General features: G+C 44.6%; 1 protein-coding gene across 1 annotated transcript in view; it reads right to left on the bottom strand.

Annotated features, from left to right (window-relative positions):
* Positions 1–9,229: 9,229 nt before the first annotated feature.
* Positions 9,230–27,077, bottom strand: part of TM6SF1 (transmembrane 6 superfamily member 1) — an 81,499-nt gene continuing 63,651 nt past the window's right edge. Inside the window, exons 8-10 of the mRNA XM_075342770.1 lie at positions 26,104–26,196; positions 25,701–25,820; positions 9,230–9,822 (exon numbers count right to left, since the gene is read on the bottom strand). Coding sequence (XP_075198885.1) covers positions 9,631–9,822; positions 25,701–25,820; positions 26,104–26,196 — 405 coding nt within the window. The 3' untranslated portion in view covers positions 9,230–9,630. The remainder of the gene's footprint in view (positions 9,823–25,700; positions 25,821–26,103; positions 26,197–27,077) is intronic.

The following is a 27,077-nucleotide window of genomic DNA, read 5'->3' as shown; positions in this document are numbered from 1 at the left end:
TCTGGCAGTGGCCTATTCCCATGTTCCTTTTTAGAACATATGTGTGCATGTGTATAGAGGAAAGGGAATAGCTGACGATCAAACGAGTGATCGGCTGATGGCTACTAAAATTGCATGGCCACCTTAAGAATTCTACAAGATGTTTGGGAAATGCTGTTATAAGGCATACCAGAAGGAATAACCCTTCTTGATGGGAAGTATGTGTCATAACATTTTATACTTACCAGGCAATGTAGGTGTTACAGTAGAGAAGTTATTTTCTACCAATCTAACAGTTGTATTTACAATTCTAATAATTAGCCATTCCAGAATGTATTTGTGAACAATAATGTTGCTATTGTGATAATAGATTTTTATTTATTTTATTGCAATTTTTTTGTGAAAGCTTATTCTTTACATTTGTTCTTCTCTAACGCATCTTTGGCATTTCCAGTGTTTGTAGTTGAAACACATCTCGTATAACGTTGTATTGCTGTTTTTCCAAAATGAACACTCCTGATGTTTGTTGGAAATTATGGTTATAGATTGTAAAGGTGGAAACAGGTCACACAAGTTAATTTACAATATATGTAACAGTTATTAAAAGAAAAACTTATGTAAACATTGGCGTTGATTATAATTACAGATAATAATTGTATATGAAGCATATTACGTTGATGGAAGTGTTAACAATAGAAGAAGATCCATTATGGTTCAGTAATAAATACGCAAAAAGTTACTAACTTGTCATAGCTCTCCTGTTGTCTGATAATGGAACCAGTTACTTGTCACTACTGGCATAATATTAAATATACATCACGTCTCTGGTATTTTACAACAGTGTGTATATATAATATGCAGTGCTCAGCATAAATATGTGCACCCCTTAGAAAAGTAAGATTTTAATCAATATGACAATGAACATAATTTTTTTTTTTTTTTTAAATTTTGACAAAATGGAGTTTCACAGAATATTTTTTAAAACCGTAACATAACACCCTTCACTACTGAGCCTATTTTTACCTTCTTGACCAGGCCAATTATTTTTAATTCTGACCTGTGTCATTTAACTCTGGAACACTTCAATGGATCCTGGTGATTCTGAGACACATTATACTTTATGATAGTGGTAGGACAATATTTTTTGCATTTATTTGAGAAAATATCTGAAATTTGGTGAAAATTTGGCAATTTTTTCAAACTGTAAAATTGTATGCCCTTAAACCATATGTCACATGTAATAACTAATAACATTTACCACGTCTACTTTACATCAGCACCACTTTTAATACATATTTTTTTGTTAGGTAAGTTGAAGGTTTAAAATGTCATCAGCAGTTTCTGATTTTTTTCAACAAAATTTACAAAACTGACTTTTTTAGGGACCACCTCACATTTGAAGTGACTTTGAGGGATCTATGTGACAGAAAATACCGAAAAGTGACGCCATTCTAAAAACTGCACCCCACAAAGTGCTTAAAAAAAGATTCAATAAGTTTAGTAACCCTTTAGGTGTTTTACAGGAATTAAAGAGGAGAAAATACACCTTACAATTTGTTGTGTAACTTCTCCTGAGTACACCAGTACCCCATATATGGTGGAAAACTACTATTTGGTACACAATAGGGCTTGAAAGAGAAGAAACATCAATTAACTTTTGAAACGCTAAATTGTCTGGAATAGATGGCGGGCGCAATGTCCCTCAGATGTGCCTAACAGTGGAAACCCACACAAGTGACCCCCTTTTGGAAACTCCAGTAATTATCTAGAGGTGTGGTGATCACCTTTGACCCATAGGTGCTTAACAGAAATTTATAATGTTGAGCTGTGAAAATTAAAAAAATCTAATTTTTCCCAAAAGAAATGTTGCTTTAGCACCATATTGTCCATTTTCAGAAGGGTAACAGGAGAAAGTGGACCTTACAATTTGTTGTGCAATTTCTCCTGCATACACCAATACCTCATATGTAGTGGGAAAACTGGATACACAGCAGGGCTCGGAAGGGAAAGGAGCGCTATCCGAGCACAGATTTGCCAGGACTAGACTACTGCAGGAGCCATGTCACATGAAGAGCCCTTATCATGCCAAAACAGCAGAAACCACCCATATGTGACTCCATTTTACAAAGTACACCTCTTGAGGAATTTATCTAGGGGTGAGCATTTTTAACACACAGATAATTCACTGATTTGTGTAAGATTGCGCTGCGGAAATGAAAATTTAAAAAAAAATTGCCACTAAAATGTTGTTTTAGCCTCCAAGTTTTTAATTTTCAAAAAGGCTATTAGTAAGAAATGGACTACATAATTTGTTATGCAATTTCTCCCGAGTTTGCCAATATCCTATATGAGGTTAGGAACTATTTTCAGGCACAATGCAAAGCACTGAATGGAAGGAGCACCATATTGAAATGCAGATTTTGCTGGAATGGTCATGTCACATTGGTAGAGGCCCTGAGATGCCAGAACATCAGAACCTTCTATACGTGAGCCCATTTTACAAACTGCACCCCTCAGTAAATACATCTAGGGGTGCAGTAAGGGTATTGACACCACAGGTGTGTCAAAGAATTATATAACGTTCTGTGGTGAAGAGTTACTAATTGAATTTTTATCACTAAAATACAAATTTAGCCCCAGATTTTCATCTTCACAAGAAAAAATGCCCCATAATCTGTTATACAATTGCTGCAGAACGTGGAATACTCTATATAAGGCTGTACAGTGCTGTTTGGCCACATGGCATGGCTCAGGAGGAAAGGAGTGCTGTTTGATTTTTGTGGCGCAAATTTTCTAGAATAGTTTGCGAACTCCATTTGCAAAGCCCCTGGTGTGCCTAAACAGTGGAACCCCCCCTCAAGTGACCCATTATTACAATTTGCACCCCTTTGTGCATTCTTCTATGGGTGTAGTGAGTATTTTTGACTGATCTACAGTGCGGTGCTTTGATTTAACAAGCGCTGCAATGCGCCCTTCATGAGATAGTATATCACATCATCCAATCTGCACATTGCAGGGCTTGTCACATCAAGAACCGCACTGTAAAGCTGGCTGAGAGGAGAGTGAAGTGTGATCTGGGTATGCATACCCAAATTGCTGTTCCTCACAGAAAGGCAGCTTCGCCCCCACTAGTGACATGTCCTGCTCAGTTTGTCCGATTCCGGTCTCCAGACCTAAAAGATCAAAGCTAAAACATCAACATAGGAATATACGCCCCACAGAGAGATCAGCTTACAAGAGCAGGTTTGGCAACAGATGTATATTAGGAAAGTGTTTAGGAATAGTTAGGAAAAAAGAAAGGGGGTCACATTAGTAGTGGAAAACCCCTTTAAACTTACTTTCATGTTATAGATTAAAAAAGAGTTCTATTGAACTCAGTCTTGCCAAATTTTCGGAAATTGTTTTTGTATTCAATGAAATCTTGATTAAAATGTTACTTTTCCAAGTGGGTGTATTAATTTGTGCTGAGCATTGTATATATTGTTATACAGTACTGTGCAAAGGTTTTAGGCAGGTGTGGAAAAATTTCTGCAGAATAAGAATGCTTTCATTAATAGAATTGATTGTTTATTTATTATTTAATCAAATTAATATTTGGTGTGACCACTGTTTGCCTTCAAAATAATATCAATGCATCAATTCTTCTAGGTACACTTAGTTTTTAAAGCAACTCAGCCCGGTGGTTCTTGCAAACATTGTTGAACCAATCATAGATCTAGGGATGCAGGCTTGTGCAAATCCTTCTGTATCTTCATGTAATCCCAGACATACTCAATAATGTTGAGAGCAGGGTTTTCTGTGAAGGCCATATTATCACTTCCAGGACTTGGTTTTTCCTTCATGTCACATGTCATATATCATGGCAAGACTGATTACAGCAACTACACACAAGGTAGATATACTACATTGGCAAGGTCTTTCACAGGCTACAATTTCAACGCAGACGGGGCTTTCATGATGTAACGTTCAGGCTTATTTGACAACCCACCACGAAATTTCCAACTTTGAGAACTGTAGACTTATTGGTTGACCAAGGAAACTTAGGGCAGCAGATGAAAGACACATTATGTTTACTCCTCTACAAAATCAGAAGATGTCCAGCAGTTCCATCACCTCAGAACAGATAGCAAAACAGCTCCACCTATATAATGATCAGAGAAGTCTTTCCAGAAATGGTCTTCACTGAAGAATAGTAGCCAAATAATAATAATAATAATAGCCAAAATTAAAAAATATACATGTAAACAAGGCTAAGCAACTTACCTTTGTGTGAAATAATAGGAACTGACTAGCAGGAAGCAGCAGGTGCTCTGGACTGATGTCTCAAAGTTTGAAAAATACCATTAGGGAGGCGTCTGATTGAGACCAAATTTATTCTGCACCAATGCAGCAACCCTAAAGATGTAACCAATATCATTAAAAAGTACTTTTGGCGTAAAGGATAACAGAGTCCTGGAAGTAATGATATGACCCACAGAGAACGTTGATGTCAAGACATCAAGTCTGTGTGGGATTATATGAAGAGGTAGCAACAATTCAGGATATGGAAAGTGAGAAAAGCTTCAGAACACATACAGAGGCTGAAAAGTGGACACATGTGACCAAAAGAAGCCAGCGGATCAAGTGGTCGGCACCACCCACACAGCTTAGCAACCAATATGAAGCCCTCATGCTGGAGAACGAAAATGGCACAGCTCAGGATGATACCGTCTCTACAGGAGAAGACACAGTATCATCAAAAGAAGTTACTTTGTCAACAAAAGCAGAAACAAAAGACACTCAAAAGCACTCAGGAGCAACAAGCAGTGCGTCCAGAAAGAAAAGAAGAGTGGTAGTTATGGGCGACTCACTACTAAGAGGCACGGAGGCAACTATCTGCAGGCCGGACATAACCGCACGAGAAGTATGCTGCCTCCCTGGAGCAAAAATCAAGGATGTGGCCAACAGGATACCAACTATCCTCGGATCCAAGGACGAATACCCGTTCCTATTGATACATGTAGGAACAAACGACACGGCAAGAAATGATCTGCCAACTATTTGTGAAGACTTTGAAATTCTGGGGAAGAAAATAAAGGAACGGAACGTACAGGTTGTTTTCTCATCAATCCTCCCAGTCGATGGCCATGGTGTCAGAAGATGGAATAGGATACTAGATTTGAACAACTGGCTACGACGGTGGTGCAGGCAGCAAGGATTTGGATTCTTAGACCATGGAGTGAATTACCTCTACGATGGACTTCTCGCAAGAGACGGGATACACCTCACAAAACCTGGGAAACACACGTTCGCCAGAAGGCTTGCCACACTCATCAGGAGGGCTTTAAACTAGAAGAAGAGGGGATGGGAGAAAAAACAGCAGACAAGAACATGCAGCAGAAGGACAAACTAATCAAGGATACTAGATGCCGTAAAGAGGACCCAAGACAGGGTACTAAGAAGGAAGCTGAGAAAAGGGGAGCAAAACTTCTTTCCTGCATGCTGACCAATGCAAGAAGCCTGACCAATAAGATGGAGGAACTGGAGCTGGTAATGTATGAGGAGAAATACGACATAGTAGGAATAACTGAGACATGGTTAGATGATAGTTATGACTGGGCGGCTAACCTGCAAGGATATGAATTGTTTAGGAGGGATCGTAAAAAAAGGAAAGGGGGTGGAGTCTGTCTATATATAAAGTCCAGTTTAAAGCCCAGACTAAGAGAAGATATTCAAGAGGGAAATGAAGAGGTGGAGTCTCTATGGGTGGAGATACAAGGAGGGAAAACTAATAAAATCCTCATAGGGGTTTGTTATAAGCCACCAAATATAACAGAAACCACTGAAAATGTATTATTGAAACAAATAGACAAAGCAGCAAATCACAATGAGGTGATTATTATGGGGGACTTCAATTACCCCGATATAGACTGGGAAACTGAAACCTGTGTATCTCAGAAAGGAAACCGGTTTCTGTCAGTAACTAAGGATAATTATCTGTCCCAACTTGTGCCGGGCCCAACTAGAGGGGCAGCCCTTCTGGACTTAATTTTAAGCAACAGGCCAGATAGAATAACAGACGTACGAGTGGATGGGCACCTAGGGAATAGTGACCACAATGTAATACAATTCCACTTGTCCTTCAGTAAGGTGCCTTGGAGGGGGGTTACAAAAACGCTGAATTTCAGGAAAGCAAAGTTTGATCAACTTAGAGAAGACCTTCGCCAAATTGATTGGGACAATGTCCTCAAAAATGGGAGCACAGAAAATAAGTGGGAAATTTTTAAATCGGTATTAAACACCCACTACGAGCTAGCCATACCATACAGAAATAAAAGGGCTAGGAACAGGAGAAAACCAATGTGGCTTAATAAGGATGTAAAAGGGGCAATGAATAATAAGAAAAAGGCATTTAAAAAGCTAAAACAAGAAGGCAGCGAGGAAGCATTAAAAATATATAGAGAAAAAAATAAAATGTGTAAAAAACAAATATATTTAGCAAAAGTAGAAACTGAGAGACTCATTGCTAAGGAAAGCAAAACAAATCCCAAACTATTCTTTAATTATATAAACAGAAAAAAGATTAAAATTGATGGTGTTGGCCCTTTAAAGAATAATGAGGGTAAAATCATAGAAAGCGATGTGGGAAAAGCAAATGTTTTAAATACTTTATTCTCAACTGTGTTCACACAGGAAAAGCATATGCCAGGGGAAATGCAGAGTGATCATGTAAATGCCCCGTTAAGTATGACCTGCCTAACCCAGGAAGAAGTGCAGAACCGACTTAGTAACATTAAAATTGACAAATCACCAGGCCCTGATGGCATTCACCCTCGGGTATTAAGGGAGTTAAGTAATGTGATAGACAGGCCTCTATTCCTTTTATTTAAAGACTCTATAGAAACTGGGTCTGTTCCACTGGATTGGCGGCTAGCAAATGTGGTACCAATATTCAAAAAAGGGTGCAAAAGGGAACCTGGAAACTATAGGCCGGTAAGCTTAACATCTGTTGTGGGTAAAATGTTTGAAGGGTTTTTAAGGGATACTATTATGTAATGTCTCAATGTTAATAACTGTTTAACTCCATATCAACATGGATTTATGAAGGATCGCTCCTGTCAAACTAACCTGATCAGCTTCTATGAGGATGTAAGCTCTCACATGGACCGAGGAGAATCATTGGATGTCATTTATCTCGACTTCGGTAAAGCATTTGACACTGTCCCACATAAAAGACTGCTAAGTAAAATGAGAAAGCTTGGGCTCGGGGAAAATGTGTGTAGATGGGTAGGTAGCTGGCTTAGTGGTAGAAAACAAAGAGTGGTTATTAATGGTGCATACTCAGATTGGGCCAGGGTTACTAGTGGGGTGCCACAGGGGTCTGTATTGGGCCCCCTACTATTTAATATATTTATTAATGATCTGGTGGATGGTTTACAGAGTAAAATATCAGTATTTGCAGATGATACAAAACTATGTAAGGTAGTTAACACAAAGGAGGACAGTTTGCAACTACAGATGGACTTGAGTAAATTGGAGAATTGGGCTGAAAAATGGCAAATGAGGTTTAACACAGATAAGTGTAAGGTTATGCACATGGGAAGGAGAAACAGATGCTACGATTACTTACTAAATGGGAAACTGCTGGGGAAATCAGACATGGAAAAAGACTTAGGCATCTTAGTGAATAAGAATCTAAATTGGAGTGCCCAGTGTCAGGCAGCAGCCACCAAAGCAAATAGGGTGATGGGATGCATTAGAAGAGGTCTGGGGGCACGAGATGAAAACATCATTCTCCCTCTGTACAAATCACTAGTCAGACCACACTTGGAGTATTGTGTGCAATTTTGGGCGCCGGTGCTGAAGAAAGACATTACTGAACTTGAAAGGGTTCAGAGGCGGGCTACTAAAATAATAAATGGAATGGGTGCATTACAATACACGGAAAGGTTATCAAAATTAGGTCTATTTACTCTAGAAAAGAGAAGACTTAGGGGAGACCTAATAAATATGTACAAATATATCAGAGGGCCATATAGAGATTTCTCCCATGATCTGTTTGTACCAAGGACTATGACAAGAACAAGGGGGCATTCTTTTCGATTGGAGGAAAGAAAATTCCTACATCAGCATAGAAGAGGGTTCTTCATGGTAAGAGCAGTGAGGCTCTGGAACTCTCATCCTGAGGAAGTGGTGATGGCCAACTCACTGAATGAATTTAAGAGAGGAATGGATGCATTTCTTGTTAGCAAAAGTATAGAAGGTTATAAATAGCATAATCTTACAGGTAGATAGAAGAGCGACCAAGATTATTAGAGGAATGGGTGGGCTGCAATACCAAGACAGGTTATTAAACTTGGGGTTAGTTAGTTAGGAAAAACAAAGGCTTAGGGGGATCTAATCACAATGTATAAATATATGAGGGGACAGTACAGAGACCTTTCCAAAGATCTCTTTACACCTAGGCCTGCGACTGGAACACGGGGGCATCCGCTACGTCTTGAGGAAAGAATGTTTAATCATAATCACAGATGAGGACTCTTTACTGTACGAGCAGTGAGACTATGGAGCTCTCTGCCGTATGATGTTGTATTGAGGGATTCACAAGTAAAATTTAAGCAGAGCCTGATCGCATTAATTGAAAAATATAATATTACCAGTTATGTATATTGGATTTTATGACAGGGTGTTGATCCAGGGAACTAGTCTGATTGCCGTATGTGGAGTCAGGAAGGAATTTTTTTCCCCATTGGAGCTTATTTGACACATTGGGGTTTTTTTGCCTTCCTCTGGATCAACATGTTAGGCTACGGGTTGAACTAGATGGACTTAGAGTCTCCCTTCAACCTTAAAAACTATGAAACTATGAAACATTTGCACAAGCCCAAATCCAGAGAAGATCTGTGGTTAGTTCTCCAAAATGTTTGGAACAACCTCTCTGCTGAGTTTCTTCAAAACCTGTGTACCTAGAAAAATTGACCCTGTTTTGAAGGTAAAGCGTGGTCACAGCAAATATTGCCTTGATTTTGAATTCTCTTTTCTTTTATTCATTCACATTGCATTTTGTTAATTGATAAAAAAACAAACTGTTTACATTTGTACTTTTGAAAACATTCTTTGCAGAATTTTTTCCACACCTGCCTAAACCATATGCACATTACTGTATATGTGCAAATATTTATATGGGTTGTATGTATATATATATATATATATATATATATATATATATATATATATATATAAATGTATTGTACTTTAAGATCTACTGGACCTTAAAATGCCCTAAACATTTACTTAGTGGGAAATCTAAAGCCAGGGACCCCACTGATGTGAGTAGGACTAGGGCACAGTACTGGTCACAATTATGCCCTTGTTGCTGTGCCTTTTTTTTAATGGAGCTTTGAAAGTGTACAAATTAGCTCTCACAAGACGTCACATATCCAATATATTCATCAAAAAGTAGGCAATGTTTGTAATGCCCTATTTTCTGTTTATCTTGCTTTAAGGCAATGTTAACTTCGTGTCAACCAAACCACTCACATTAGATTGGGTATTGGCTTCAAAAAATTCTGCAGGAACCTTTTACAGTAAAAAACAGAATTCTAGATAGTACACAAATGTCAAACATATCATACAGTCTGGAATTTTCCATGATAACCTGTTTGTTATCCCTTAATTACTTTTGGCCCCTGGTTTCATCCTCACAAAAAATTCTGGGTGATTTACACAACGATGAGCTAATATCTGTGGAAATATCCCAAAAAGTAGATTTAAGATTACAACAAAAAGTCTTGCCTCATCAGGAACTCGGTAGATGTAAGGAGTCCTTGCATGAAGGGATGCACCAATGTGACAAAACTGTGCCTGTAAAATTGAAAAGAAGTGAAGTCAGCAACCACAAGTCAGTACAGGACAAGTTGTACAACATGTCAAAATCCTTATGAATGCTAACAATGGAAAGGGCCTAGCATGAGAGATATACCGTGGGCCTGGGTGACTTTTTCCCTGATTTACAGATCAGTAAATCAAATTTATCATCAGACAATAACAAATTATTTAAATCTGCCATCCATTGTTTGTTCTGTTTTATTTTTGTTTGTTTTTTTTTAAATAGAAAAAATAATGACTATAGCAATTGTTACACTCGTCACTTGCAGGAGCCAGGAAAACCCGTGGATTATAACCCCACTTCTTCATCAGGAAATGTACCGAAGAAGTGGGGTTATCACTTCGAAATGCGTTGAATAAAGCACGCTCATCTACAATCCAGTGATTTGGACCTTCTTTTATCTACATCAGCGCAGCTATAATCCACAATTGTCTCCTGGTGCTCGTGGATCTTGCAGCAGCTGTTTTTTACCTTTACTACTGGTTGTGGGTGTCACAACCTCAGAAGGTGAACACTTTACCAACAGTGTAATTCCCTTTATATTTGTATAAGTCCCTATTGTTTGTCCACAATGTTTCACACTGGTCACTTGGGCAGACACATTACACTGGCACTTTCTATCGTCTGTAGCTCACTTGTCAGCTTTGCTGTGTAGCTTGGGACATATCATCAGAAAACAGGTGATTTAATGTTGTGCACATATCTGTTTTCTACACCAGCTCTGTTTGCCTTTCATTCTCAGGGTCAGTGTGGAACTTTTTTTCAATGGTTGGAGAAAATAAATTTTTTATGACATTCCCTTTAATGGATTATATAGTTGAAAGCATCTGTACTGTAGTTAGTAAAACACTTTAAAGCTATATAGAGACTGCCAGTGCACATGTTTAAGGGGCAATTTTTCATCTCTAAAGTATAGTGTATATTATTAACATTCCTTGCATTTAAAAATGTAATGGCATAATAGTCACAACTTTTACTGTAGGTTAAACAATATGTGTGTGTATATGTATATATATATATATATACACAGTACAAGCCAAAAGTTTGGACACACCTTCTCATCTCTAGAACAACTATTAAGAGGAGACTTTGTGCAGCAGGCCTTCATGGTAAAATAGCTGCTAGGAAACCACTGACAAACAACAAGCAGAAGAGACTTGTTTGGGCTAAAGAACAGAAGGAATGGACATTAGACCAGTGGAAATCTGTGCTTTGGTCAGATAAGTCCAAATTTGAGATCTTACAATCTTTGTAGAAAAGGTGAACGGATGGACTCTACATGCCTGGTTCCCACCGTGAAGCATGGATAAGGAGGTGTGATGGTGTGGGGGTGCTTTGCTGCTGACACTGTTGGGGATTTATTCAAAATTGAAGGCATATAGAACCAGCATGCCTACCACAGCATCATGCAGCGGCGTGCTATTCCATCCGGTTTGCGTTTAGTTGGATCATAATTTAGTTTTCAACAGGACAATGACCCCAAACACACCTCCAGGCTGTGTAAGGGCTATTTGACTAAGAAGGAGAGTGATGGGGTGCTACGCCAGATGACCTGGTCTCCACAGTCACCAGACTTGAACCCAATCGAGATGGTTTGGGGTGAGCTGGACCGCAGAGTGAAGGCAAAAGGGCCAACAAATGCTAAGCATCTCTGGGAACTCCTACAAGACTGTTGGAAAACCATTTCCGGTGCCTACCTCTTGAAGCTCATCAAGAGAATGCCAAGAGTGTGCAAAGCAGTAACCAAAGCAAAAGGTGGCTACTTTGAAGAACCTATAATATAAGACATATTTTCAGTTGTTTCACACTTTAAGTATTTCATTCCACATGTTTTAATTCATAGTTTTGATGCCTTCAATGTGAATCTACAATTTTTAGAGTCATGAAAATAAACAAAACTCTTTGAATGAGGAGGTGTGTCCAAACTTTTGGTCTGTACTGTATATAGTTTTTGAGGGATATTTAATAAGACAAATTCAACATTCACTGTGAAAAACAGCTAAAATCCATCCTGTTCAGAAGAGGATGCACTGCCTGATCAGATTACAACTGCTTATTGTAATTTATGGAGAGGAGGAGGAGGCAGTAGAATGAGAATCAGAGTCAAAGAGTGACAGACACAGACTCTACAGATAGGATCACTAATGACAGGGGAGCCTAAGTGGCCCTCAGGCTAGGAGAACCCTAGCTGACCCTGATCCCAAAGGTAAGTCTGAAGGTGACAATGGTTGGGCCACCTTCCTTGCCCTAGCTCCTGAACAACGCTTGCCTACTGGCCCCTCTCCACCCATCCAGGAGAGGTCCGGGACAGGAGTGGTTAATACCACACAAATAAACGGAGGGAAATCTCAAACTCACAGCATTCTTTCATAGCGGTATAGGCATTATGTGATCAGTATAAAATTATCAGACAAGAGTATTGCCACACAAACCAAACAAATTCACCACCAACTGGATAATAAAGCACAAGGACTGGGATCGCATAAAGCTATCATCAGCATGGGACAACAGGCTTCACCACCTTAAAAAAGGCAGAGATGACTGTGATAGGTCTCCTACAACATGTGACTCAAGCAGCAATCCACAGGCTAACAAAAGTTAACTCCTGCAAGCCCTATTACTAACAAGAGCACAGCAGGTCGACACCTGAGCCTGTCTGTACAACTCAAAAGCACCATCATGAGGAGTGTCCGACTACTGTGTGAACAACATCCGATCTAGCCCTGACATTCGTCGGGTTTTGAGCCAGACACCATGTGACAGTGTTTATCTCATGCCAAATGTGGATCCACAGCTACAATGCTCATTATTACTAAGTAATGTTCTCCATGTTACTATTTCTGAACATGTTACATAGAGACAGGATGGTTGTATCAGTGGATTTCCTAAACCACCTTAATTCAGCTCCTTTGGATTTATGTCATATCTTAGGTAGCGCAGTGATAGTTCCACTTCAACTTTGTTCCTGATTTACTTCGGCTTTTTAGCACGTGGAATCTGCAGCCGCTGGTTACATGCCTTAATTCTGGCTGAGTCATACAGCCTTAAAAGGTGAGCACAATCCCTCATCACCCTCATATGTTTGTTGGGTAAGACCCTATTGTGCTTTTTTCCCTCAGCTTTTATAGAGACTGGAGAGCAGAAATTCCTTGTCTTGGTGCATTGTTTATGGCAGACATATAAGCTAGTCTCCAACTTCTAACTTGAAAACAACTAAAAATTAGACCCTGCAGGGAGGAAACTGGTTAATAAAAGGAGGATGTAAGTCAGGGGTGGAGAACCTGCGGCCTGCGATGATCTTTTTCTTTATCGTTCCTTTGGGAGACCCATACCATGGGTGTTTAGCTTCTGCTCCGGAGGACACACAAAGTACTACACTTAAAAGTGTAGCTCCTCCCTCTGAGCTTATACACCCCCTGGTAGCCAGTCCTAGCCAGTTTATTGCTTTGTGTCAGGAGGCATACATCCACACATGCATTCTCATCTGATTTGTTTGACTCTTGGAAAGAGTTTGAAGAAAAGCGGGTCCATGTCTGGACTCCCGGCATGTCCTTTCTCACCCCACTGTGTCGGCGGTGTTGTTAAGGTTGATTTACAAGGCTGCAGCCTTACATGCCGCGCTCCTTCACCATCCCTTCTGGGCTCTGGCTTGAAGTGGGAGCCAGCACGGTCTCCATGCCTGGCAGGAGTCCGGTCTCCATCCACAGCCCCTTGAGGATTCTGTTGGACCGGAGCACTCATCCCCAGGGACATGGCCCTGCGTTTCAGCAGCTAAGTACCTGAGACGTTTATGTTGGGGGTCCCGATTCTTTATTGTTAGGGGAGAGTATGCTGTATGTGATTGTTTTAACTTTTCCGGCGGATTCTCTAGCTTTTGCCTGAGAACCGCGCCGATGGTGCCTGCTTGTCGGCCTCGCCGCTTAAATTTAGGCCCCGGCTTCATGCAGAGGGACAGGTTCGGCTCCTCCCGGCGGCCGTTCTACACAGAGGAGGGACACTCCCCACTGCTGGGGCGTCCCTCCTTCCCTGCAGGTCTCTATAGCCCTCCAGTTCCCGCTCTTTTATAGGAACGCCCCCTAGTCATTTCTCAGGCAGAGTTCACTCTGCTCTGGGACATCCTGCATTCTGCATCTCTGCTGAGGTGCTGCGACTGGGGGACCGGGCTTTGGGATCTGGAGGGCACACAACACCGCGCTCAGCGGTCTGGTAAGCCACAGCCGGTCTCCGGTTGTGAACCTCTGTATACCAGCAGCATGTCTCACACAAGGAGCAAGGCCCACTGGTCTCTCAGGCTGCTGCTGCACCTGTGATTGAACCCCCGGCCTGGGTAGAGTCCTTTTCTAGGTCCATATCCCAGTCATTTGCTGAGTCCATGGGACTTTTATCCAGGACTTTGATGAATATGCATCAGCCCCCCTCACAGGGTGCCTCTAATACTCTTGACAGAGGACTCCTATCCTCTGACCTCCGTCCATCAGAGCTCACGGAGGATTCATCATCTGATCCCAGACCCCGTCCTTCTAAGAGAAGGCGCAGGGTTTCCTCCCCCTCCCCATCCCACGGCTCTGTCTCAAGAGCTGACTCTCAAGATGAGGAGGATGCCCTCACTGGGGGCTCGGAGGCTATGTATCCCATCGATTTCTCTGAGGGTGACTCAGATCTTAGTGATTTGATTGCTTCTATTAATTCTGTGCTGGATCTCAATCCGCCAGTGTCAGAGGAGCAACTCTCTTTGACAGAAAAACATCAGTTTACCTCGCCTAAGAGAGTGAAGAGTGTGTTCTTTAACCACTCCAGTTTTCAGACCGCTGTGACCAAACCCAGGGCCTGCCCTGACAAACGCTTTCCAAAGCGTGGTTCTGATGACCGGTTTCCATTTCCACCTGAGGTGGTCAAGGAGTGGTCTCACTCCCCAAAGATAGACCCTCCGGTGTCTAGGCTATCAGCCCGGACCGTTGTGTCGGTGGCTGACGGCACCTCACTTAAGGATTCCACTGTCCATCAGATTGACCTTCTGGCCAAATCTGTGTATGAAGCTGCGGGGGCCGCGTTTTCCCCGTCTTTTGCAGCAGTGTGGGCTCTCCAAGCCATCTCTGCTTCTCTAGAGGAGATGCATTCCCTCACCAAGGAATCTATGCCTGAGATGGTTACCTTAACTGCTCAGGCTTCAGCCTTTTCATCTTATGCCATGTCTGCCATGCTAGAGGCTGCTCACCGCACTGCGGTGGCTTCAGCTAATTCTCTTGTTATCCGCCGGATTTTGTGGCTTCGAGAGTGGAAGGCAGATGCTTCTTCCAAGAAGTTTCTTGCTGGGCTCCCTTTTGCTGGTTCACGGCTGTTTGGTGAACAGCTGGATGAAATCATTAAAGAAGCTACTGGCGGGAAGAGTACTTCCATGCCACAAACCAAGACCAGGAAACCCGCCCAGGGTAGGAATCAATCGAGGTTTCGTTCCTTTCGTTCCTCCAACTGGTCATCCTCTAAGCCTTCTGCCTCGTCCGCTAACTCAGCCAAGGATCAGAAATCCAACTGGCGCCCAAAAGCGCGTCCGCAGAAAACCGCAGGAGGTTCTGCCACTAAGGCAGCTTCCTCATGACTCTCGGCCCGCTCCAGCCACGTCCTTAGTCGGTGGCAGGCTCTCCCACTTTGGCGACGCTTGGTTAAAGCAAGTCTCCGATCAGTGGGTGAGAGACATCATATCTCACGGCTACAGGATAGAATTCTCTTCCAGCCCTCCAAACAGATTTTTTCTCTCAACTCCCCCCTGCTCCAAGGCCGCCGCCTTCTCGCAGGCCGTGGCGTCCTTGCAGGCAAACGGAGTGATTGTCCCAGTTCCCGCTCAAGAACGGTTCAGAGGTTTTTACTCAAATCTCTCCCTAGTTCCAAAAAAGGACGGTACCTTCCGGCCCATCCTGGATCTCAAGCTTCTCAACAAGCATGTCCGGGTGCGGCATTTTTGCATGCAGTCTCTGCGATCAGTCATTGCCTCTATGACCCAAGGGGAGTTCCTGGCGTCCATCGACATCAGAGATGCCTATCTACATGTGCCAATCGCAGTGTCACATCAGCGTTGGTTACGTTTTGCGATAGGAGAGGATCATTTCCAATTCGTGGCTCTCCCCTTCGGGTTAGCCACGGCCCCTCGGGTATTCACCAAGGTCATGGCGGCAGTGATTGCGGTCCTGCACCTCCAGGGGTTAGCAGTGCTTCCTTATCTGGACGACCTTCTGGTCAAGGGTACATCCAGCGCAGACTGTCAGCGGAGTGTTTCGCTCACTCTCGCCACGCTAGCCCAATTCGGGTGGATTGTCAATCTTCCCAAATCCACTCTGACTCCGACCCAGAGTCTCACGTACCTAGGGATGCAGTTCGAGACTTTGCCGGCACTTGTGAAGTTGCCCTTAATCAAACAGCAGTCTCTCCGGCTAGCGGTGCGCTCTCTCCTGAGGCCCCGCCGTTATTCCCTCAGGCGCCTGATGCTGGGTCAAATGGTGGCCTCCATGGAGGCGGTTCCCTTTGCCCAGTTCCATCTGCGTCCTCTGCAGCTGGACATTCTCCGCTGTTTGGACAAGCGGCCTTCCTCCTTACAGAGGTTAGTGGCTCTGTCGCCACGGACCAGGAGCTCTCTTCAGTGGTGGCTTCGACCCCTCTCCCTGTCCCAAGGGCGCTCCTTCCTGACTCCATCCTGGGTGATTCTCACCACGGATGCCAGCCTTTCCGGCTGGGGAGCGGTACATCTCCACCACAGAGCACAGGGCACTTGGACTCCGTCCGAGTCAGCCCTTTCAATCAATGTGCTGGAAACCAGAGCTGTGCTTCTAGCTCTCCTAGCCTTTCACCACCTGTTGGCGGGCAGGCACATTCGAGTCCAGTCAGATAACGTGACATCGGTTGCCTACATCAATCACCAAGGCGGGACACGCAGCCGCCTGGCAATGTTGGAGGTCCAACGCATTCTTCAATGGGCGGAGGACTCCAAGTCCACCATATCCGCAGTCCACATCCCTGGCGTAGAAAACTGGGAGGCAGATTATCTCAGCCGTCAATCCGTGGATGGTGGCGAGTGGTCCCTGCACCCAGCAGTGTTTCAGTCAATCTGCCGCAAGTAGGGCACTCCGGACGTGGACCTAATGGCATCCCGTCACAACAACAAGGTTCCGGTTTACGTGGCTCGCTCCCACGATCCTCAGGCCTTCGCCGCGGACGCTCTGGTTCAAGACTGGTCCCAGTTTCGTCTGTCCTACGTGTTTCCCCCTCTAGCTCTCTTGCCCAGAGTCCTGCGCAAGATCAGAATGGACGGCCGTCGAGTCATCCTCATTGCACCGGACTGGCCCAGGCGAGCTTGGTATCCGGACCTGCTCCAACTGTCCATGGAGATGCCGTGGCATCTTCCGAACCGCCCAGACCTGCTCTCGCAAGGTCCGTTTTTCCGCCCGAATTCTGCGGCACTCAAATTGACGGCGTGGCTCTTGAGTCCTGGATTTTGACGGCTTCTGGTATTCCTCCTGAAGTCATCTCCAGTATGACTCGGGCCCGTAAGTCTTCCTCCGTCAAGATCTATCACAGGACTTGGAAAATTTTCCTGTCCTGGTGTCGCTCTTCCGGCCATTCTCCTTGGCCATTCTCGTTGCCGACCCTTCTGTCTTTTTTACAGTCCGGTCTGCAGCTAGGACTGTCCCTCAACTGTCTCAAGGGACAAGTCTCAGCTCTATCAGTGTTGTTCCAGCGATGTCTCGCTCGGCTGGCTCAGGTCCGCACCTTCATGCAAGGTGCGTCTCACATCATTCCGCCTTATCGGCGGCCCTTGGATCCCTGGGACCTTAACTTGGTCCTCACGGTATTGCAGAAACCCCCTTTCGAGCCCCTTAGGGAGGTTTCTTTGTATCGTCTTTCTCAAGAGGTGGCCTTTCTAGTTGCCATAACTTCTCTCAGGAGAGTCTCTGATTTGGCTGCGCTCTCCTCGGAGTCACCTTTTTTGGTTTTTCACCAAGACAAGGTAGTTCTCCGTCCGACCCCGGACTTTCTTCCTAAGGTGGTCTCTCCCTTCCACCTTAACCAGGATATTTCCTTGCCTTCCTTCTGTCCGGCCCCTGTTCATCGCTTTGAGAAAGCGTTACATACTCTAGATCTGGTGCGTGCTCTCCGGATCTTTCTGTCTCGCACCGCTGCGCTTAGGCGGTGCACCTCTCTTTTTGTGCTAACCACAGGGCGGCGCAAGGGTCTCTCTGCTTCTTAGCCGACCTTGGCCCGTTGGATTAGATCGACCATTTCGGACGCCTACCAGAGTACTCAGGTGCCTCCCCCGCCGGGGATCAAAGCACACTCGACCAGAGCTGTCGGTGCCTTTTGGGCTTTTAGGCACCAGGCTACGGCTCAACAAGTCTGTCAGGCTGCCACTTGGACTAGCCTGCATACCTTTTCGAAGCACTACCAAGTGCATGCTCATGCTTCGGCAGATGCGAGCTTGGGCAGACGCATCCTTCAGGCGGCTGTCGCCCACTTGTGAAGTTAGGCTCCGCCTACTTCTTAGTTTTTCTGTTTATTCCCACCCAGGGACAGCTTTGGAACGTCCCGTGGTATGGGTCTCCCAAAGGCACGATAAAGAAAAAGAGAATTTTGTTACTTACCGTAAATTCCGGCTGTTGTCGTGGACAGAGTCTCCGGTTGTTCCGGTTCTTACTCGGTTCTACTTGTGGGTGGCTATTCTCCTTCAGCTTTTGCACTAAACTGGCTAGGACTGGCTACCATGGGGTGTATAAGCTCAGAGGGAGGAGCTACACTTTTAAGTGTAGTACTTTGTGTGTCCTCCGGAGGCAGAAGCTAAACACCCATGGTATGGGTCTCCCAATACGGAACTATAAGAAAAAGAATTTACGGTAAGTAACAAAATTCTCTTTTTGGCGACCCCCGGGAATCTGCTGGACGCCGCATCTTACCGGCTGCCGGGCCTTTAAATCCCCATGTGCGCTGCAAGGACACTCATTCAGCATTCACTACTGAAGGTTGGTCAGTGCCTGTTTACTCAGGACTTACTTTGTGGGTGGGGTTAGCGCTCAGAAGAAGACCAGCAGCAGTTTCACAGCTTCCAGCGCTGTGTGCCTGCTTCCCCTGTGCCCGCTCCCACTGTGCTGTGTGACTACTCCCACTGTGCGAGCTCCTACTGTGCTGTGTGCCTGCTCCCCCTGTGCACACTCCCACTGTGTTGTGTGCCTGCTACCCTGTACGTGCTTCCACTGTGCTGTGTGCCCGCTCCCCCTGTGCGCAGTCCCACTGTGCTATGTGCCTGTTTCCACTGTGCTGTGCCTGCTTCCCAGGTGCCGTGTGCCCGCTCCCCCTGTGCCATGTGCCCCCCTCTTCCAGGGCTGTGTGCTCCCTTCCAATACGGCTGTGTGCCCACCCCTCTCCCAAAGCTCTTTGCCCCCCCTTCCCCCAGGGCTGTGTGACTCCCCTCCATTGCTGTGTACCACCCCCAGTGTTGTGTACCACCCCAATGCTGTGCCCCCCCGATGTCCATGCTCCCCCATGCTGCCTGTGCTCCGCAAGTGTTGTCCATTTCCCCAGTGCCCCTAGTGCTCTTGGTGCCCCCCTAGTAATGTTCATGCCCCCCAGTGCCTTCTGTGCCCCCCAGTGCTGTCTGTGCTCCCCTGTGCTGTCTGTGCTCACCCCGTGTTGTCTGTGCCTCCCAGTGTTGTCTGTGCTCCCCCCTTTACTTTCTGAGCTCCCCCCAGTGCTTTCTGAGCTCCCCCAGTGCTGTATGTGCTATCTGTGCCCCACCATAGCTGTCTGTGCTCCCCAGTGCTGTCTGTGCCCCTACATTGAATACTGCGCGCCTCAATGATTTATGTGCCCCCAATGCTGTCTGTGCCCCAAAGCCATATCTATGCCTCCCAACGATGTATATGCCCTCGGCCCCTCCAGTGATGTATATGCTCTCAGCCTCTCTTGTGATGTATATGCTCCTGGCCTCTCTTGTAATGTATATGCCCCAGCGGCTCCTGTGATGTATATGCCCCCAGCGTCTCCTGTGATTTATATATCACAGGCAGGGCTGGAGCATGCACATTACTGGAGATGCTGGGAACATATACATCACATGAGGGGTTGGGGCATATACATCACATAAGGGGCTGGAACACTACAGTTCAAAAGTTTGGGGTCACCCAGACAATTTTGTCTTTTCCATGAAAAATCATACTTTTATTTATCAAATGAGTTGTATAATGAATAGAAAATATAGTCCAGTCATTGACTAGGCTACAAATAATGATTTTTACTTGAAATAATAATTTTCTCCTTCAAATTTTGCTTTCGTCAAAGAATGCTCCCTTTGCAGCAATTACAGCTTTTCAGACCTTTAGCATTCCAGCTGTTAATTTACTGAGCTAATCTGGAGATATATTTCACCCCATGCTTCCAGAGCCCCTCCCACAAGTTTGATTTGCTTGATGGGCACTTTTTGTGTACCATACGGGTCAAGCTGCTCCCATAACAGCTCAATAGGGTTGAGATCTGGTGACTGGGCTGGCCACGCCATTAGAGATAGAATACCAGCTGCCTGATTCTTCCCTAAATAGTTCATGCATAATTTGGAGATGTGCTTTGGGTCATTGTCCTGTTGTAGGATGAAAATGGCTCGAATCAAGCGCTGTCCAGAGGGTATGGCATTGTGTTGCAAAATGGAGTAATAGCCGTCCTTATTCAAAATCCCTTTTACCTTGTACAAATCTCCCTGTTTACCAGCACCAAAGCAACACCAGACCATCACATTACCTCCACCATGCTTGACAAATGGCATCAGGCACTCTTCCAGCATCTTTTTAGTTGTTTTGCGTCTCACAAATGTTCTTCTGTGTGATCCAAACACCTCAAACTTCGATTCTTCTGTCCATAACACTTTTTTCCAATCTTCCACTATCCAATGTCTGTGTTCTTTTGCCCATATTAATCTTTTCCTTTTATTAGCCAGTCTCAGATATGGCTTTTTCTTTGCCACTTTGGCTGAAGGCCAGCATCCTGGAGTCGCCTCTTCACTGTAGACAGTGACACTGGTGTTTTGCGGGTACTATTTAATGAAGTTGTCAGTTGAGGATCTGTGAGGCGTCGATTTCTCAAACTAGAGACTCTAATGTACTTGTCTTGTTGCTCAGTTGTGCAGCGTGCCTCCCACTTCTCTTTCTACTCTGATTGGAGCCTGTTTGTGCTCTCCTCTGAAGGGAGTAGTACACACCATTGTAGGAAATCTTCAGTTTCTTGGCAATTTCTCGCATGGAATATCCTTCATTACTAAGAACAAGAATAGACTGTCAAATTTCACATGAAAGTTCTCTTTTCTGGCCATTTTGAGAGTTTAATGGAACCAACAAATGTAATGCTCCAGATTCTCAACTAGCTCAAAAGGAAGGTCAGTTTTATAGCTTCTCTAATCAGCAAAACTGTTTTTAGCTGTGCTAACATACTTGCACAAGGGTTTTCAAGGGATTTCTAAATATCCATTAGTCTTCTAAAACAGTTAGCAAACACAATGTACCATTAGAACACTGGAGTGCTAGTTGTTGAAAATGAGCCTCTATACACCTATGTAGATGTTGCATTAAAAATCAGATGTTTGAAGCTAGAATAGTCATTTACCACATTAATAATGTATATGTGTATTTCTGTTTAATTTAATGTTAGCTTCATTGAAAAAAAAAAAAAAGTGCTTTTCTTAAAAATAAGGAAATATCTAAGTGACCCTAAACTTTTGAACTGTAGTGTACATCACATGAGAGACTGGGCCATACACATCACTGGAGGGGCTGGGGCATATACATCACATTGGAGATGCTGGGGCCATATACATCACAGGAGGGGATGGGTCAAATACATCACATTGGAGACGCTGGGGGCATATATATGACAGGAAGGGCTGGGGCATATACATCACAGAAAGGGGCTGTGTTATACAAATCACAGGAGGGGCTTGGGCATATACATCATATTGGACATGCTGGAGCATATACCTCACAGTGGAGGCGCTGGGGGCATGTACATCACAGGAGGGGCTGGAGCATTTACATAACAGGAGGGGCTGGGCCATCTCTTGTAATGTATATACAGCAGTCCCAGCGTCTACTATGTGATGAATATGCCCCCAGCCCCTCCTGTGATGTATGTACAGTAGTCCCTGTGTCTGTTATGTGATGTATATGATTTAACAATCTTATTATCACAAAAAGTTGACTACGCTCCAGACCGAGCAACATGATCAATGTCACTGAAAATTAACCACCGCACCAAAGAGAAGCAGCTCCGGCCACCACAGTAGGGGTGAGTTAATTAATTCTTTGACCAAATGTAGCCAATAATTTTCACATTGATAAATTTGTGCAGCCCCCGAAGGTTGGTAGAAATTTTCAAATGGCCCCCGGCAGTAAAAAGGTTCCCCACCCCTGATATAAGTTATACAATGGGCGAAACAGTACTATTTCTCAAGAAATCAAATATGATAGCGCATTCTGAATAGTCACTTGAAGTGATAGGTATGTTTTAAGCACAAAATCTGGTTAGGGAGACTATGAGGTAGACTTAGGTGTCTGGGATACTTTTTTACACTGACGATGGGAAGAGGACTACACAATTTATCTTTTTTTTTTAATTTTCATGTATATGCACTTATGACTTTCCTTAAAGGGCACTTTACACGCAGCGATATCGATATCGCTAGCGAGCATACCTGCCCCCGTTGGTTGTGCGTCACGGGCAAATCGCTGCCCGTGGCGCACAATATTGCTCACACCCGTCACACATACTTACCTGCCTAGCGACGTTGCTGTGGCCGGCGAACCGCCTCCTTTCTAAGGGAGTTCGGTTCGTGCGGCGTCACAGCGGAGTCACTAAGCGGCCGCCCAATAGAAGTGGAGGGGCGGAGATGAGCGGGACGAACATCCCGCCCACCTTCTTCCTTCCTCATTGCGGGTGGCAGGAGGTATGGTGATGTTCCTTGTTCCTGCGGTGTCACACGTAGCGACGTGTGCTGCCGCAGGAACGATGAACAACCTGCGTCCTGCAGCAGCAACAATTTTGTGACAATGGAGGCCAAGGATATGGTGAGTATTTTTGATCGTCAACTGTCGTTCGTGCGTTTCACACGCAACAACGTCGCTAACGAGGCCGGATGTGCGTCACGAATTCCGTGACCCCCAACGACATCTCGTTAGCGATGTCGTTGTGTTTAAAGCGGCCTTAAGGCTTGGTTCACATTTCCGTTGTTTATCAGTCACAGTCCGCCGCTCTGATACACAACGCAATCCGTTTGGCGGATTCCGTTGTTTCCCATAGACTTGTATGCGCGGCGGATTGAGACTGATGCCCTTGCGTTGCATCCGCCGCCCAACTGATCAGTCGTGGAATGACTGACCGTCGGGCGGCAGGAACGCAGCATGTAACGTTTTTTGAGCAGCGGAATCCTTATTTTTTCATTGCGCATGCTCAAATCTTGTGTTTAATTCAAATGAATGTCTCTCTCGGCGGCCGAATCATCAGCTGATCGCCCGGTGGCCAGCTTCTGTGAGCGATTAGCTGATCTCCCGGCCGCCGGCATTTGAGAGCGAGCAGCTGATCGTTCACAATAGCCGGCCGATCAGCTGATCGTTCACAGAAGCCGGCCGCTGGGCTATAAGCTGATCAACGTTGATTACAACGGAATCCGCTTTATCATGACAATGAATTCCAATTCCTGTCATCCGTTGTACAACGCATCAGTCACAAGAGTCAAGCAACGCATGTGACTGATGCAAAACAACAGAAATGTGACCCTAGCCAAAGAGTGATGAAATATACCTAGTGAGCCATATTAGTAAATTTACGCTATTCCTAAATCCATGCAACTTACAATACTGTTAATAAATTTCCCACTCTGTCTCTCACTTCTCCACCCTCGCCTATGTATTTACAGTATCTACTTACCAAACTAAACTAAATCAACACAGGCAGAAATTAATCATAGGCTATGTTTAAAAAATTGTTGCTGCTAATTTGACTAAAGGCCACTTTACACACAGCTAAGTATAGAAGTGCGGCACTCCTGCTATAATAAGGTGCCTGAATAGGGTCCAACCCCGTATCAATAATATATCAAAATTCGGCACTCAGGTTGAAATAAATCGATTTTTTTTATTTTTCAATGTTTGTCAAGCAATTTTGTGTTATCAAAAAAACGTTTCGGTCACACGACCTTCATCAAGTTTATTAACACTACAAAAAAGAAAAAATAAACATGTAAACAAATCATGTGGCATGAAACAAAATTGCTTGACAAACATTGAAAAATAAAAAAATCGATTTATTTCAACCTGAGTGCCGAATTTTGATATATCACTTTACACACAGCGACATCGCTAGCGATGTCGCTGCCGATCGCACCCGCTCCCATCGGTTGTGCGTCACGGGCAAATCGCTGCCCGTGGCGCACAATATCGCTAGGACCCGTTACACTATACTTACCTTCCTAGCGACGTCACTGTGGCCGGCGAACTGCCTATTTTCTAAAGGGGTGGTTCGTGCGGCGTCACAGCGACATCACAGGGCAGGCGGCCAATAGAAGCGGAGGGGCGGAGAGCAGCCTCATGAAAGTCACGCCCACCTCGTTGCCGGAGGACGCAGGTACGGTGTTCGTCGTTCCTGGGGTGTCACACGTAGCGATGTGTGCTGCCTCAGGAACGACAAACAACCTGCGTCCTGCACCAGCAACGATATTTGGGATTTGAACGACGTGTCAACGATCAACGATTAGGTGAGCATTTTTGATCGTTAGCGGTTGTTCGTATGTTTCACATGCAACGACGTTGCTAACGAGGCCGGATATGCTTCACGAATTCCGTGACCCCGACGACATCTCGTTAGCGATGTCGTTGTGTGTAAAGCCCCCTTTACTGTCAGATGAAAAATCTGCATGTGTAACTTTTGGGTTTTGCCAAAAGTTTAAAGTTGAATTGTATTGTACTGTGCAGAATCTACAAAAAATGGGTTATTTTGGTAGCAAGTGCATGGATTTCTGCAGACCCTATTCAAATTAATGGTACAGTTGCAGAAATGTCTTATTAAAGTCTGCAGCATATGAATCCACCCTAATGCTTTAGTTTACTTCTGAATTGCCCATGGATTACGAACTTCAGGGTGGTTAATTCTGATCCTGCACTGACTTACTAAAATACTAAACTATTAATCCATGCTAGTCATCTTGCACTATATTGTGCCCCTATCGCGGGGCTGAGCATAAAATTTCCCTCGCGCGAGCGCCGGTGATGTAGTTTCACAGGCGCGAGATTATGGACGGGTACGAGGATGACACTGGTGAGGTCATACACAGCGCCGCCCATAATCTCGCGCCTGCGCAACTACATTACCAGTGCTTGCGCGAGGGAAACTATGCTCAGCCTCGCGATAGGGGCACAGCAAAATGCGCCTGCGCAAGACTCCAGCAGCATGGACGATGACGGGGACAACGTCATCCATGTAAATCATGACTGGGGGGATGGCGAACAGTGGCAAGAGGGAGGACAGGAGCCGAATTAAAGCCCACCCATCTGGCCAACCAGACTCATTTGCATAGTAAATGGTAAGATTTTATAAAGTTCTTTTAGGGGTCTGCAAGGGGGCCTGCAACAATGTGCACCTTCCTAGAATGCAGCCCAGGAGCTGCAGAAGGTTATATTTTTGGTTTAATAGGGAGAAAACTGGTGACAGGTTCCCTTTAAAAGATAAAACTCGAAAATGTGCCTGGTCAGGAAGGGGGGAAATGGTGCGGTCATACATTGTTTAATCAGCAGTAATGTTATTATCTATTTGTATTTATCGAATGTTATGTTCATATTACCTGAGCCAATCCACCAGCATAGATAAGTGTAAGATCTGGCATCCATGTGCATCCAGGAACCAGGAGGCCATACAGAGTGATGAGATTGTAAGGAACAGAATAGAACATGTATACTAACATCTGGAAAATAAAGACAAACGCTGTGAAAACAGTGGAAAAAAAAATACACATGTAAACATGTTTATGAAATGACCTTCACACTATAATATGTCTGTATACTTTCTATTTACAAAAATAATATATGTACAATAATATTGTTGCATTGCATAGATTAAAAAATAGACACAAATCCATCAAGTTCAAGATTTCTTGATCAATTACACATAATCTATCCCAAAATTATTTATAACCCACAATACCATTTGTTATGAGAAACACATCAAGCCTCTTTTACAAAAATTACCTGGATTTTTGGGTAGGTAGCGGGGTCTTTTATATACGGTTCCTGAAGTTGTGCATAAAATCGACAGAAATCAGAAGGACAGTCTAACGCAACCTGTGGACCAGGGTAAAATGCTTATTAAACATCCAATTTTCCATTTACATATATACATAAAAATAATAACCTTATGTTCTAACTTCAACACAGACACAATCTAATCTCCCTTGCCAGGTTCCTACAGAACATTATTGGCTGGCACCAGTAGTTATTTACCAGGTAACCCACTGATCACCAGGGATAGATATGTGCTGCCCCCGTGCCAGCAGCCAAGCTGCTCGGATTCGGATCCGCGGTGGCTCGAGGGGTCTCCGGACCCGGGGGTCGTGCGGCCACTCAAATGAAAGGGGTATTTACAGGGGATTGTAAAGTTCGTGACGCCACCCTTGGTATGTGGTAATTAGGAGAAAGAACCACCGCTGCAGTTGGGAGTACCCGGGGAGGATGGAATGGGGCAGCCAGGTGTTGTGACCCTCCACGGGTAGAGGGAATACTCCGGGGACTCGGTGATGGTGAGGGGGAGTGCCATTGGATGCGAAGGGGTCACTTGCGTACTCACTCAGTCCATTAAGATGACACCGACAACTGGATAAACCAAAGTTCTGGATACCGCGGCCGCTGAGGGGAGCTAGTTCGGGTCCCGTCCCCAATGGTGCTGCCTGGTGATCCGTGACCTGCCTCCTGGCACTAAGTTTACCTCACTGTTGGTTCCGGTAGTATGGAACTTGCCGGGTCCCACTCCCCACTATGGCTAAGTGTGGGAGCTTGGGATTTTCTGGACCGTTTAAGTGGAAAGTCCTATCCCCCTTGTTGTGCAAGTACCCCGATTTTGGAGCGGGTGGAGAACGGATCTTGAAGGCTCCGTTCTCGTCGGGTAAATTGTCAGGTTGCCTGAAGCTACTCCCTGACCTAGGGTCCACGTACCCTGTCGTGCCCTG

Source organism: Anomaloglossus baeobatrachus, chromosome 4 (assembly GCF_048569485.1).
Source record: "Anomaloglossus baeobatrachus isolate aAnoBae1 chromosome 4, aAnoBae1.hap1, whole genome shotgun sequence".
Classification (NCBI taxonomy): domain Eukaryota; kingdom Metazoa; phylum Chordata; class Amphibia; order Anura; family Aromobatidae; genus Anomaloglossus; species Anomaloglossus baeobatrachus.
Note: the sequence above shows the minus strand (reverse complement) of the source record. Positions and strands in the feature narration are given on the sequence as shown.